The sequence below is a fragment of the Tamandua tetradactyla genome, chromosome 2, assembly GCF_023851605.1.
Source record: "Tamandua tetradactyla isolate mTamTet1 chromosome 2, mTamTet1.pri, whole genome shotgun sequence".
Classification (NCBI taxonomy): domain Eukaryota; kingdom Metazoa; phylum Chordata; class Mammalia; order Pilosa; family Myrmecophagidae; genus Tamandua; species Tamandua tetradactyla.
In genome coordinates, this window is record NC_135328.1 from 150,301,228 (window position 1) to 150,316,004 (window position 14,777).

General features: G+C 43.0%; 1 protein-coding gene across 4 annotated transcripts in view; it reads left to right on the forward strand.

The window, feature by feature from the left end:
* The window catches only part of ZDHHC14 (zDHHC palmitoyltransferase 14), a 417,907-nt gene that overhangs the window by 360,027 nt on the left and 43,103 nt on the right, over positions 1–14,777 (forward strand). For 2 of the 4 annotated variants that reach the window (XM_077149346.1, XM_077149344.1), the window contains one exon: positions 11,851–12,869. The exons of 1 other annotated variant lie outside the window; for it this stretch is intronic. In XM_077149346.1, coding sequence (XP_077005461.1) covers positions 11,851–12,252 — 402 coding nt within the window. In that variant the 3' untranslated portion in view covers positions 12,253–12,869. Of the gene's footprint in view, positions 1–11,850; positions 12,870–14,777 lie in introns of those variants that run through there. One more of the 4 variants, XM_077149345.1, reaches the window with a different exon arrangement.

Below are 14,777 nucleotides of genomic sequence, written 5' to 3' on the forward strand. Positions count from 1 at the left end.
AAGCTAGTGTTTTCAAGACCTAGTGCTTTCCACTAGGTTTCAGAAGGCTTCAACTCAGAAAGTCCTCTTTCAGAAGTCAACTGGGTGTCAGAAAAACCTTGTCAGACCTTGGTCCTCACCTTTGGGAGCCGGGGAGTTAGCTTCCAGTGGGTCTCGGCACGGGGTGCTGTGCATTAGAACCATAATGCTGATAGCTAGTTAAGTCGGAACCGCCCAGCAAGCCCACACATGGTACTGTTAATGGTTCTGGAGGTGATTTCAGTAGGCAGCTAGGATTGAAACCATCATCATTGCCTTCGATTTCTCTTTGATTCTTCCAGGAGTTTCAGTTAAATGTAATGATTTTGAGCTACTTTTTTGCTCTAGCACAAAGAAAGTTTCTTTTATCTTGAAACACTTTAGGTCCATTTGACTCAACTCACGCATGGTCTATTCAGAGAAACAGAGAATTTCAACGGAATATGCTGGGATATGCAAGTCTGGGGGGGGGGGATCTCTAAAAAGGAGGGCTTGGGTTACAGGTATAGTTTCCTGGAGGAGATGACATCTGAGCTACATGTTGAATGTAGAAGCCCTGTGTGGATTGCAAAGCAGGTGTCACAGGCAGGAGAGGTCATAAAGAGCCCTGGGTACCTTATAAGAAGCTTGGATTTTCTTCTGTAAATGGCAGGAGCCCCTGCTGAGCCTTAAGTTGATCACACTTTCATTTGGGATATCTCAGGCTGTCAGCAATGGAGGAGACCTGGGGGCTCTGTGGGGTGGAGAGATCAGGAGAAGACCCTTGCAGAAGTCCCAGTGACAAGGAGGGGCTGACCAGGACAGCAGAGGAAGATTCAGGTGAGAGGAAGGAACAGCACAGGACTTGGAGATTGGAATTAATGTCGGGGGTTGGCAGCGGAGCAGTCTGAGATGCCTCCTAGCCTTTCAGCTTGATAGTGGTCATATAACTCACCAATGAGACAGACAAGTGGAAATGCAAGTTAGGGGGAGGCTGATATCCGTTTTAGATGTGGATTTGGTGATAGGGAGATGCCAAGCAGGTCGCTGGATATAAAGCTCAGAGACGGTTTATTCCCCATGTTTATGAAGGAATGACTTGATTAGTAGGAATTCACTTTGCAGTAGCCAAGATGCAAATCAATGTCATCATCCTAGAACTATCAGTCACTTTGGCATTTGAATAACATGAGATTTGCTCACCTTTGTCATCTGGTGTTTTAATCCAATTTCATGTTACAATCTGCAAGAGTATTTTTAGAATCAGCATTTATTATATTTTCCTAACCTCTCCACCCTACCCCTGCCAATTCTTCCCCAACCAAGCCCAATTAAGTTTCGTGTTTCATTGGATACTAAAGAGGATAATATAATATGGTATTTCTAAATGATAACTGAAGGAAAAAAGATTTCAAAATAGACAGACTGAAGTGTTCTACACGGTGTGAGGAAGTAGAGGGAAAGTGGGGTTTGGGATCAGAGGGCCAGGGCTGGCGAGCCTACACTGCCACTTTGTAACTGTGTGATCCTGGACAGGCCACTTAATTTCTACAAACCTAAACTATGCAAATGAAGGCGGGGATAATAATGTTCGCCTTCCTAGATTGTGGTTGGAATTGATGGAGATCTATGTCATCGTCCCATTACCAATTTATAACATAAGGCTATTAACAAGTGTCTGTTATTCAATTGAACATACATGAAAGTTTTCCACACAGGGACTCACTGTGGAAGGTTCTTGACAAATATTAGTTTGTTCCTTGCTTCCTTTTATCACTCCTTCCTTCCTCTAGTTTTGCCACATCTTCAAAAGGCTCCAGTCTGAACGTGGACCTAGAGACTGAAGGGAAGGAGTTCTCTTTGGTGCAGTGAAACGGCAGGGTGACTTCATAAGGGAATTGCCTTGGTAGAAAAAAATTAATCCACAACCCATAAGACCAGAGATCAGGGCCCATTTATTCATTAGACACTGTGGGCAAAGTGCCTGTGAGCTTTCCCAGGGGCTATGACAGTTTTTAAGATCTGGAAAAAAAAAATTATAGGCTCTATAAAATAGGAAAAGAAAACTACAAAATCAAAATTAATAAATGTTCAGGGTCTATGAGGCACATGAATATGTCACCTTCATTAATTGTTAAGTATAGTATCCATGAAAATGTCATTGCCTTTTAGAAATGATTCATTGGTTAAGTTTTCTTCACTTCATAAGCATTCCCAAGTACACATGTGATTGCATAGAAATCATTACTAGTTACGAAGTAAATGAGTTGCTCATCGACAGCTAAATGCAAAAGCAAAATTATACAGTTCAACTGCCTTGGAGTCCAGGGCCCTTTCCATCTCACCACGTTGCCTGTGCTGTGAGAAACCCAGTTCATACTCTGTTTAAATCCGGGAGAACCTTTTCGGTCCCATGGCTCTCCCCCTCCCCCCGCCCATCTGCAGGAGAGGCCAGATCTGAAAGCTCTCATGGGTGGAGAAGAATGAGATGTGTTCTATGCGGCCAGAACTAGGACCAGAGGGTGGGCAGGGACACCCCTCCTGCTGCATCCAAGAAGGGGATGGCAAAGACCCAGCCAGCGGTCACAGAGGACAGCAGGCCCCACCCCAGAGACGTTCAGGCTGGGGATGTTGAGCCCCTTCCAACGACGTCACGCAGAGGATTCCATCATGGGGGTAGGGGCTGAATGTTGACCTTTATGGTCCCTTCCAGTGCAGTTCCCATTGTCTAGACGCTGCTCTGCCTTCCAGGGCTGCAGCCTGTTCAGTCCTGCAAAGGGACCAGTCAGCCCCATGCCAGATAGTGTTCCATCCTCCTCTGCAGTTATCGGCCATTCACGCACCTAGAGAATGTGCATTTTTATGACTTCCGTTGTTCTTTATGGGCTCCTGTTGTGTGATTACCGTGTGAATAGGACTAGAGAGACAGAAAACAGTCATGGGCAGTCAGGGCTGGCACTAAGCTGAACGTGAAGCTTGAAGCGTCTCCACCCGCCCTCCTCTTTCCAGTTCATTTATGCCCACACTGAGATAGCGTTTACCATGTTACAGATGCTATTCCATAAAGCCTCTTACAGAGACAACTCATGCTAACCCTTCCCACAGCCCAATTATAGGCTGGGACTATATACTCCATGTTACGATGAAAAAACTAAGGCACAGAGAGCTTGAGTTAACCTGCCTCAAACAGATTTTGCAATCTGACTCCCAGAGTCCATGCTCTTAATCCCATGCTATTTTGCACCTCAATAAAGAAACATTTACACCTATTTACATACTATTTGCACCTCAATAAAGAAACATTACTCAATAAAGAAAAATCACCGTGTATGGTGATTTTTCTCTTACATCTTATCAGTCCCCACAACCCACTGACCTCATCTTCTCTCCCCCCATTAAAATCTGCTCTTATGAAAAGCTCTATTAACAATCATTTAGATCTTAAGGGAACTTAAGTCAAATACCAGGAATATATGAATTCCAATTATGAATGAAATATTATACCCACTATTAAAAACATTTTCAGATTTAATAATGGCTAATATTTGAGTGCTTCAATGCCATTTGTCCAACCCTATCTCCCCAGTATCTGCAATAGTGTCTGTGGTAATTAGCATTCAGTAGTACTGGTTAAATTGAAGACAGAGTGTGTGTGCACTATGTGCCAGGCACTGAGTCAAATGCTTTACACACTTTATTATCTCATTTTTCCTTACAGAGCCATATGATGTGTGGATTCTAATGGTCCCTATGAGGAGACTGAGACTCAGAAAGGTTAAGCTAATCAGTGGCTTAGCTGGATTTCGCCTTGGCAGCCTAACTCCAGTACAAGTGTTCCTCTTTAATCACCCTACCAGATGTCTCTTAGGAGGGAAGATATTTTAATGGAGTGGAATGGGTCCTTCCAGGGAAACCTTCCACATAGGCTTTTCTCTGCAGAGGAATGATTAATGTGCCATGATGAGTCATAAAACCAGGCTATGGGACTGAAGGCATGTCCTTTCCATAATCTAACCTGGTCATAATTTGACCAGGCAATGCCAATGGAGGATTTTCAGTTTCTGCTTTGAAATAGATGACAAGATTAATCAATGACATAATGAATTAACTCTTTTATTTGAATCTCCACTGACTCCTCCAAGCCCAAACCATTTTTGCAGTACTTCAGGCTAGTCTATCAGGGAATCTGGCAAAAGTTTTGTACAGGTGGAAATATATCTGTAACCCCAAGTGAGCTATGAACCTGGTCCAAGGGTGATCTCCGTAGTTATCCTGCTTGGGGTTCACTGAGCATTTAGATCCAAAAGTTACCATTTTTCATCAAATTGGGACATTTTTGGTCATTTCTTTTAAAAAAAAGTCTTTTACCTCAATTTCACTCTTTCTTCTTCTGGAACTCCAGTTACAGTTGATATTTTTCTCAGGGGATAAGTTCTTGAAGCTCTGTTAATTTTTTCCCAACCCTTTCCATCAATTATTCAGATTCAATAATTTCTTTTTATCTGTCTTCACCTTCATGAGTCGTCTGCCATCTCCAATCTGCTGTTAAACTAATCCAGTGACTTCTTCATTTCAGTTATTGTACTTTTTAGTTCTAGAATTTCCATTTTGTTCTTTTTTGGAGTTTTATTTCTCTACTGAGATTCCCTATTTATTGAGAGATATTTTTCTTTAATTATTTGAATATAATTTTAATATTGCTTTGAAGTCTTTACCTGCTAAATCCATCAAGGCTATCTCAGATTTGATGTCTACTGATCATTTTTTTCCTTAACTATGGATCACATTTTCCTATTTCTTTGTATGTTTATTGATATTTTTCATTAAATACTTTACTTCGGGGATAATACATTGTAGAGACTCTGAATTCTGTTATCTTCCTTTGAATAGTTGATTGTTTTAGTTCAGTTCTGTTCAGTGACTAATGACCTTGAACTTGCATAGGCTTGATATTGTATTTGTTAATACAGACCTGTGAACATTCCAAGATGTTTTCCAGGCCTCTGTAATTTGAAAGAACGCAATCTCTCAATTTTGCTTCCTTGCAGTTTCATCATGGCTTGGTTTTAGACTTTGTTAAGGTGGGTCTCAAATACATCTTAGGTCATGGTTCTTACTCCTGTGGCACAGACTTTCCAGGGTCTTAGCTGGATGCCAGGAATGTTAACAAGTCTTTGGAGATTAATGCCCTGCAACACCGTGTTTCTCGTTCTCTCATATCTCTGCTCTTCTCTCAACCCCATTGTACTGCTCTCTGATAAGCCTTGGCATTATGCACAGCATAGGCCTTGGCTACAGACTCATGGGGACCCTCAAAAGGACTTCTGGACCCCTTCTCTCCCGCTTCTCTAATGCTCCACGTACCGTTTCCTGGCACCTCAACTTCCTCCAAACTGATTGCTTCCTTAGCTAGCAGGACTGCTATTCTCGGCTCAGACACTGGCTCTATACTATAGTTTGGAAATTTCCTCCCAAGCAAAGAACTGGGTGATCATGAGACTCACCCTATGGATGTCCCTTCATCCAAGAACTGCAGACTTATGTTGTGTGTTGTCCACTACTTGAAACCATTCGCTCCATATATTTTGGCCAGTTTATAATTGTATACAAAGGGAAGACTATTCCTGCATCAGTTAGCTATCATACTTGGTAGGTGATGCCTTGTTTCCATTATTAGAGGATATGTTGTAGCCATTACTGGTCAAATGCCCCAGACCACAGTTTTGCTACCCATCCCACCAACAATAAATAGTGAAATAGCCATGAGACATGATTCTCCCACCTAAAACCATTTCCGGTGCTTAGCTTGAAGGAAGAACATTTTGAGACATTTAGATTTACTATCAGACTCAGGATTTTCATTTGCATAGAAAAGTAAAACTACGAAAAGAGGTCCTAGATATCTTTGGTCAAAGTCGTGTCTACCATTTTATTTTAGAACCAATATCCAGATCAGAAAGGTATTTACTTAATGATAGGAGAAGTATTCCTAGGGAAATTTCAGTATTTTAGATATTAGAGCTAAAGGTTTTATCAGACTTAAACACCCTGATATTGCAGGACAGCAAAGTTAGGTAAATATTAACAGATAACTAGCATCAAAGTACCCACTGACATCTTATTTATTATCTCACAAATAGTTAAATGTACTATTAATTTATCATCTTACAAAAATTGGGAATGGTGGTGATTACTTAGTGCCCATGTGGTCTTCCCTCTACTAAAAATTCCCGAGCAAGAAATGTTAAAGAAGTAATAAAATGATATCTGACACATTAAAATACTGTGTGTAACCCCAGATACAGCCTTTATTACCTGTACTCTTTTAAAATTGAGGGGTCCCACTAGAAGTATGTGCAGACCTCCCCAGTGGTAGCTGAGGATTATATTTTAATTATTCCTATTTTCCGCATTATTGGCTTTTATTATTGCCAGTATTATTACTGAAGTTCTTTCTTTGGAAATGTGTGTTTGCAGTCATGCTGTCAGACGTAGTGCAGATTTTAGTGTGCATAGCTCATTTCATTGTCAAATGATTTAATTTCTGTAAGCATCAGGTCATAGTTTATGTTTATATCTGGTACTCATAACTACGAAGATCTGTTCAGATCATGGTAGTAAATGCAAAGATAGTAACATAGTACATAACTGTTGGAATTTTTTTTTAGAAAATCATTTAGTATATTTACTTAACCTAATATTTTAAATCCCCCCTAATCCAATATCAAAACAAATCTAAGCCTAACAGTTGCATGATTTATTGAACTTGTATTGCAGACAAACTCTCCATGCATAATTTGAAAAAAATCAAATATACTAGAAAAATAATTTTAGCAAACTTAAGTGATTATATTAAATAAAAGGAAGTTCTCCTGCTAACCTCAAACTATGTTTTACGTGGGCTTTAGAAGAATGTGATGCTTTTATAACTGCAAATGAACATTCAGGAAACCATAGAACAGGCTTGCCACAGCCAGGCAGAAATAAACAGTGCCCAACTCAAATACTTTTGACAGAATTGGAGCAAAACAAATTATTTTATTTATTCTTAATTTGTGTACAGACTGTCTAGGAAACTCCTAACATTTTATCTGTACACTAGATGTATTCCAGACAAGAGGTCAGCTAGGGTATGTATTCAAATAAAATGGCTCATGTTTTTATTTGGAAATCTCCAGAAATTTGTGTACAGACTATTTAGAAACTCCTAACATTTAATCTGTACAATAAATGTATTCCAGACAAGTCAGCTCATGTATTTCAACATATCCATTTTATTTGAAAATCTGCAGAAACAAAAAGTAAATTATCTCTGTGGTGTTTTTAAATTATGGTATTAAGTAACAATGTGTGTGACATAAGAACATCTGAAGCCATAAATTTATTTGCAAGTTAAATGCCAATGTTCCATTTGGGCAGTAAATTATCTGTCATGGTGACATATTGCAACTACAGCCAATGCTTTGGCACTCCAGCAGAAAGGTCTTTCTGTAGATGCTCTTACTAGAGATCAAACTTTTATTCTATTAGTACTTGGCATTTGGCCAATTTGTGACCTAAAAAAAAAATGGCAATTTTATACAGTCCAAACTAATACTTGATAAATATGACCTTTTAAACGGTTGTCTTAGAATGAAAACATGCATGATCTTTTCAATTTATTGTTGATAGTAGACAGACTGTCATTCTCAAGTATCTGGGTCTTACTTGTTTTTCCTTAAGATTATATAACTGGTTAGGTAAAATATGCCTCAAGACTTACTGGGCGTTAGTGCTGGAATATAAACACTGCCCCCTAGTGGTAAGAGAAAAGAGTGAGCGATAATGTGTCCCTCCACTGGTTGAAGATAAAAGGGACATTGAGGGAAAAGCCAGAAAGTTTCAAGGTCAGGGAAAAGAGGGGTGAAGTGAAACAAAAAAAAAAAATGTGGGAGGGAAATCGGTTAAAGGAATGGATGGAGTGGGGCCAGATGGAAGAGAACTGATGAGGTCTGGAAGAAAAAAATAGGGAGAAAAATCAATAAGAGATGGGCAAATGAGAATTAGAAGCAAAGGTTAAAAAAAAAAAGAGGTACAAGAATATTGTTCATTGGGGCATCTCCACAATAAGCTGAAAATATTGACCATTTCCCCCACCCATGAGGTTCTCAGATGAAAATGGCAGTCATGAGTTTATCAACCCATCTTCGTGGGTCTTTTTTTTAAGATAAGAGCTCCCCAAATAATTTGTTGTCTGATTTTTTTTCCTAAGAGGATGTTCAAAACAGGCAAAGTTAATATTATGAGAATGATACATTGCATTGTCCTGTTAAAAGCGTATAGAAGATGCGTAGGGGAGCTGTACTGTAGGACTCTGCCGCAAACGGGACTGGTCTTATGAGCAAAAGTCAGTCTGAACGTGGCAAACCCTTCTCACAGTTATGGGATACAAGAAAGTTGTATCTCTTGGGTTGATGGACCCAGGTGAACTGTGGAGGCAGGAGAGGGGAGAGGGGATTAATAGGAAGTTAATAAGAAGGCAGTCTCTGTAACAAGAAATATCCATAACTATTCTTGGGATGGCAGTAATGTTTTAAGATGTTTAAACATGTAGAAAAGGTTTTCTGTGTAGCAAAGTTTATCTTTCCTACAGAGATACACCTATCTGGAAAAGGTGCTTTAGAGTCAGATAACACAAGTCAAGGTTCAAAATAGTCATTTTGCAGTGATTTCTACTTTTTTGGTAATCAAATAGTTTAGGGTCAGTTTTTCTCTTCCACATATTTAAATTGAGAAGCTTTAACCCTAGGAAACTACAGGGATATTTGCCTCCGGGTCGTGGTCCGAGACTGAGCACTGGCAGGTTAATGCCTTTAGCAAGTCGTAAATTTGGCTGTAGTCACAAGCCAGTAGGTGTGGCCAGTGTGGATGCAGGTTGAAGGGGCCTGAATCACGTGCAGCTTGGGAAACCTCTTTAAGAAAAAAGTGTGGCAGGAAGAAGGCCTTGAAAGGGGGCCATGCAAGTGAGGGAATGGGAAGCTTAAGCTTCATTAGCTTCACAGTAAATCCCCCTCTGGGTACCTGTTGTCTTGTTTTAAATCAGCAAAGGGATGCTTATGGCTTAAAGTCTCAGAAGGCACATCAAACTCCACCTCCACCCTACTCGGTGAACTCAAGCTGTTAGGAGCTAATTGACTCGTGTTGACAGCCACTTTCGCCTAGAAGGTTCTAGCAGGTGCCCTTGAGTCCTGTAGCCCAGCATAGTAGGTGGGAAGTGATCAAGGAAGAGGACTGGAATGAGAGCAAAAAGCAGGGTGGACGTGAGAAGGAGGGAAAAGGGGATAGCTACAGTCAGGAAGGGCCCTCTTTCCCTCAGGGTTTATACCATATGGCCTGGAAAATCTCTTCCAGCTCTAACAGCATTTTCTGTGAATCTAGGAGAACGGGTCAGAGGGACTGTGGGCAGATTCCTAAAATAGAATTTGCAAATTAGTTTTCAATAGAAAAAGGCTCTCTTCAGGTCAACAGAGAGGAGCGAATCTAATTTGCAATTTCATCTTTTCTTGAACCTGGGGGTATTGTGTAGACAGAAGGTATTAGAATGAGGGAGGACTCTAGAAGGGAAGGCTGAAAACAAGATTCACTCACTCAGGACAGGTAACTGCACGGAGAGCCGGGCTTCTCTGAACCAAGGACCAGTCCTGCTCAGGAGCTGTGCTGAGCTGCAGAAAATAGAAGCCTTGCAGAAGCTCAGCTGCCTCTCTCATCAAGGATATTAAGTGGTGATTTTCATAGTACAGTCTTTGAGAAGCACAATATATTCAAAACCCTAGGATAATTTCCAGAAGATGAATGTTTAATCAGTAAGATTTCCTCTGCCCTGTTAAGACTGAACCAGTTTTCTTTCTTGGGAGCATGAGCAAAACCTGTACAGACCAAAGTTGTCTGTAGCCTTCACAATCACGCTGGTTAGCATCTTCCATCAGAAGGGATCTGCAACTCCACGACCTGAGCTGAAATTCCCTGCAGAAGCACACAAGGCTGGCGACTCCGACTGCTTGTGATGATTGGGAAATTAATGCAAAATAATGCTTAACAACCAACTGCCTTCAAATACTTTTTTTTTTAAAGTACTTTTTAATGACCTTTCATCTCATCCCAATAGCTAGCTCCCCATTCACTGCCCAGCCCCCTTTTCAGCCTCCAAGGCTTTCCCCAGCTTCTCTGTGTTTGAAGTTCCATTGATTGGGATGAAGGGATGATAGAAAAGTAGAGATATTCCCCGGGCTTGTTTCCCTTTTTAAATCTCCATTATGAGCTTGACTGTTGCCTGGAACCAAGGTCTTTGAACTTCTAAGACAGCAAATTCCTTAGAGACTGTGCTCGCCCCCACCCCGCAATGTTCTCATCCTGGCTAGGGACTACCATTGTGATTTTAGAAAGAAACCCATCTGGCTAGGAAGGGCACCCACACTAGTGCCCATGAAATAAGAGAAGGCCAAGGATCTGCACCTCCAAAAGAACTCGTCCCCCCCACCCCAAGGCTGTGTTTTGAATTGTTTGGATCATTTCTGTGGCTGGAAGTGGGTGAGTGGTGGAGTGTGGCTGGGTGCGCCCCTTAGCGGGAAGAGGTTGAGACACAATCCCAAAGGCCTTGGTACATGTTTCTTAAGTGATACTAGAGTTCTGAAAAAGAGGATGGGATAATATGACAAGTGGCATTTATTAAGTGCCTACTACGTGTCTGACATGCAGTGATGGGAAGAGATTTGCAGTCAAGCAATCCCTGGTTCAAATCCTGGATCCTTCCCGTACTCTTAGCTCCAAGATGCTCAACCAAGGTCATCCAACCCATGTAAGCATCAGGGTCTTCATTTGCAAAAGAGTGGAAACAAGCTTGTTATAAAAACTTCTAAACAAATGAAATTGAGCCCTGGGCTTATTATTTGAACATAACTTCATAATATGCTCAACTGATATCTGCATCTATTCCCCCTCCATCTCATAGAAAAGCTGCTTCTGAAACTCACCGAGGAGTTTCCACTCCACAGGCTCAACTTTAAGATTTCCAGTCATGTTAAGCCTCTTTTAGCTATTTTGAAACTTGCCCACAGTTCAAGGAAGGGTTTGCAAAGCTGGAAGGATCCACATTCAATAGACTAGAAATGTGATTTATGCTCTTTTCTTGGGTAAGTAAATTAAAACAATGAACCAAGATGTAATATGATTTAAGAACACTTATGAGGAAAGAATTCACATTCTCTTCCATAGTTAAAAAGCAAACGATGAGGGTTCGATGCCCGGTGCTGCCCAGGCAAAAGAAAAAGCAAAGAATGCAAGCTCAATTAGTGGCTATTAAAGCTGATGAATATTTAGCAGCAGGTGATTCTAGGACTTTTGTAGAACAGTCTGATCAGAGGCTTTGGACCTTGAGTTGCTCCTGTATTTTTAAAACAATAGGGTTAAATAGTTTTCAGCCTACAAGAAAGAACCTCCTCCGACTGATGTAGATGGCAAAAGCCTGTGCCCCTATCCATATAGTTGTCTTTAAGTGACATCCTCCCTGCGGACCAAGGCCACGCATTACATCTATGGTCGCTTGTGGCTCCCGGGAGGGGGAGGGGCAGCCTGCATACCTGCCGGTGACTTTAGTTAAAGCAGATTATTTATGTATGCCAGGTACTGGGATTTCCTGGGTGTATCTCCATGAAACCGGCCCCCCTGCATGCTCTCTGCCTCCTGTCCCACGGAGGAATCACTAACCAGTTCTTCTCTTCTCACATCCTCCCCTTCCCCCACCCCTCCGCCCCTTCCCTTCCCGCCCCGGCCTGTCTCACCTCACCTTCTCTTTGCTGGCTCCCTCCTGCTCTCCAGTGCGACCAAGACCAGTGCATTCAGAGCACCAAATTCGTTTTGCAGGCCGCGGCCACGCCTCTGCTGCAGAGCGAGCCCAGCCTCACCAGCGACGAGCTGCACCTGCCGGGCAAGCCCAGCCTGGGCACCCCCTGTGCCGGCCTGACGCTCGGCCAGCCCACGCCGCCCTCCTCCATGCCCAACCTCAGCTCCGAGGCCGCGCTCACGGACATAATGCCCCTGAAAGAGGAGCACGGGGGCCACCAGTTCCTGACCCCCGAGGAGGCGCCCTCGCCCCCCAGGATGCTGGCAGCGGGCAGCCCCATCCCCCATAGCCGCACCGTGCACGTCCTGGGCCTGGCCAGCCAGGACTCCCTGCACGAGGACTCGGTGCGCGGCCTGGTCAAGCTCAGCTCGGTGTGAGCCGCTCAGCTCGGTGTGAGCCGCCTGAGCCCCTGACCTCGGGGCAGCTGGAGGGGCCTCTGCGCTTCTCACACCGCTGGATGCTCGGACTGCACAGCGCGTCCTGGTGGAAAGGACAACTCTGGGGTCTGGGGTAAAAGACCACTTAAAAAGCAATTGGAGCCACACCTGACGGGCACGGGGGGCGGGGCAGGGCCCAGATTCTCACAGCTCTATTTTCTTTGAATTTTCTTTCCCCCACCCTGACCGCATTGAACAAAAGGAAAATAGACAGGATGCTATTTTCAGGCCTTGGGGATATGAAGGGTGTTCGGGGGTGAGGGTGGGAGCCCACCAGCAGGGTGGGCTCAAAAGTCTGGAATCCTGGATGCTATGCTGTCTGCTGCTGCTCTTGTGATGTACACACCCGAGGTCTTTGACACTCGTGGCCAGACCGAATCCCAATTAAATGTTATGCTACTAATATCTGAAATAGACAATTGCTATTCCATTTGTTAATTAAAAAACAAAAACCTACATGGAGAAAAAAAAAAGCCCGGATGTGGATTTGCATGCCACACTGCGGTATGTATTACAGTGGTGTGGGTATTCAAAAGGAAATGCTGCTTTTTCTTTCTTTCTTTTATTTTGTGAATTTTCAAGTGTTGTTTTATTGGAGGACAGTGGAACAAACTGAGACTGATTAAGGGACAGTGTCATCACTTGTCAATTTATTCAGTTTAATTATGCCTGGGCAGGCGGAGCCTAGAGGTCAGAAGGCTGCTGGGTTTTATCACATTAAATATAATTTAGCCTTCTGTTTAGTAGTTAGACAAGGTGTTGTGTTGTGCCATTCGAACCACCATCTTCACCTCCCTGTGTGATGAAACTTCCTGTGGACATCCAATAAAATGACGTCCTCTGTTATCTTGGATCTGCGTCCAGCCCTCCTTAACAGCTTAAGTGAAAACAACATCGTCTGGATGACCTATGAAGAGTTTGTTCTTATTAAAGTATCCCTAGCAAGAAATGATCCAAGAACCACCAAATATCAAAACTTTGGATTGTGGGGTTTTTAAGGGATGATTTCTTAGGTAAAGAATAGCTTTCCAATGACTTCCCCCGCCCCCGACCCCCTTTAATCATGTGTAATCGACACAGCCTCGGCGGAATTTGCTCCGTTTACAAATTTCCCTGTGGCTGAGAGTCTGCGGGGTTGGGGGTAAGGTGTGCTCAGGAGGAGGGGCCAGTCCCGGGCTCTGCATGAGGCTTAGGTGACACCCAGCCTCAGAAGGGCAGCGCGAGGTCCGAGCGAAAGTATTGAAGAATGAGGTGGAGAGACCAGCTTAAAATATGTGCCAAGTTCATGCGGATCGTCACTCTTTCCGGAGCATAAATTAGAACGGAATTAACAGAAAATGACCACTGCATTCTTTACAGTGTATCATCTAGAAGGGAACTTGCTTTCTACTTAGGGGGTAAGTCACTGTGGAAGCAGCTGCAGGGGATTCAGCAGGCTTCTTCCCTGGCTTCTTTCCAGATGATAAATCCAACAGCCAGGTCTACTCCAGTTCAAAATAACACTCTTGCTCTTTACAGCCCTATGAAAGAAAATGCGTTGACCATTGATCAAGAAAGCCAAAACTACAGGCATGTATGGAAAAAGGCTGTTTCTCCTGGGAAAGAGTTGCCGCTATATAGAAAAGGAACGGAGAAAAGAAAGAGGGGGAAAAAAAACCCTATTTCAAGTTTTATTTGGAATAAAGCCGTCTCTCCACAGGTCAAAAAAATAATTTGTGCTGAAAAAGAACAGGAAAATTCTGGCACTGGGATATCTTTGAGCCATCTTTCTTTGCCATATGACACATGCATAGAAAATGGAGAAGGTAAATTGTGTGTGGTATTTTTTTTTATTTTGTGGGGTCTCCTAACTACTTGTGCCCGATCATGGTTCCTTGCAGAGGATCAGAACCCCTCCTTCCCCAGTCACACACTCTCCTGCTCAGTGTCTGCTCCTCTTGGTCATGCTTCCTGCATGCGTGGCCTGTATAAGCAGAAAGTGGCAGGGTCGCACCCCCTAATATAGCCTCATTGGTATCTTGCACAACTTCCTAAATCCCCTCTGCTTTTCCCCTCCTTCCAACTGGTCCCCAGAGGCCCCAAGATAGAGCTGGCCGTCATGAGAAAAAGGGGTGCTCTGGGGGTCACACCGGCTCCATTCCCACAATTTCCTTGCCTGGAAAACAAAGAGAATGTCTTAGGGCCTCTTCCATTTCTAACATTTCCTAATTATAAGGCTGACCCGCTCCCACGACCAACCTTTGTTCCACGTCACTGTGGAAAAAAACCAAGAAGGAAGGGCCATTATTCACCTCTTTGCATAATTAATATTTGCTTAATTTTTATCCATCCCCTCACTTCCCCCCTTCCCACCCACGTGCCACCCACCCCATCCCCTGCACTCTCTAGACACCATTTATCAAAGTGTGGGCTGGGAATTGTGATGAAAGGAAGCAAAGCTATTGAAGGGTCGAGAAGGAGATTAA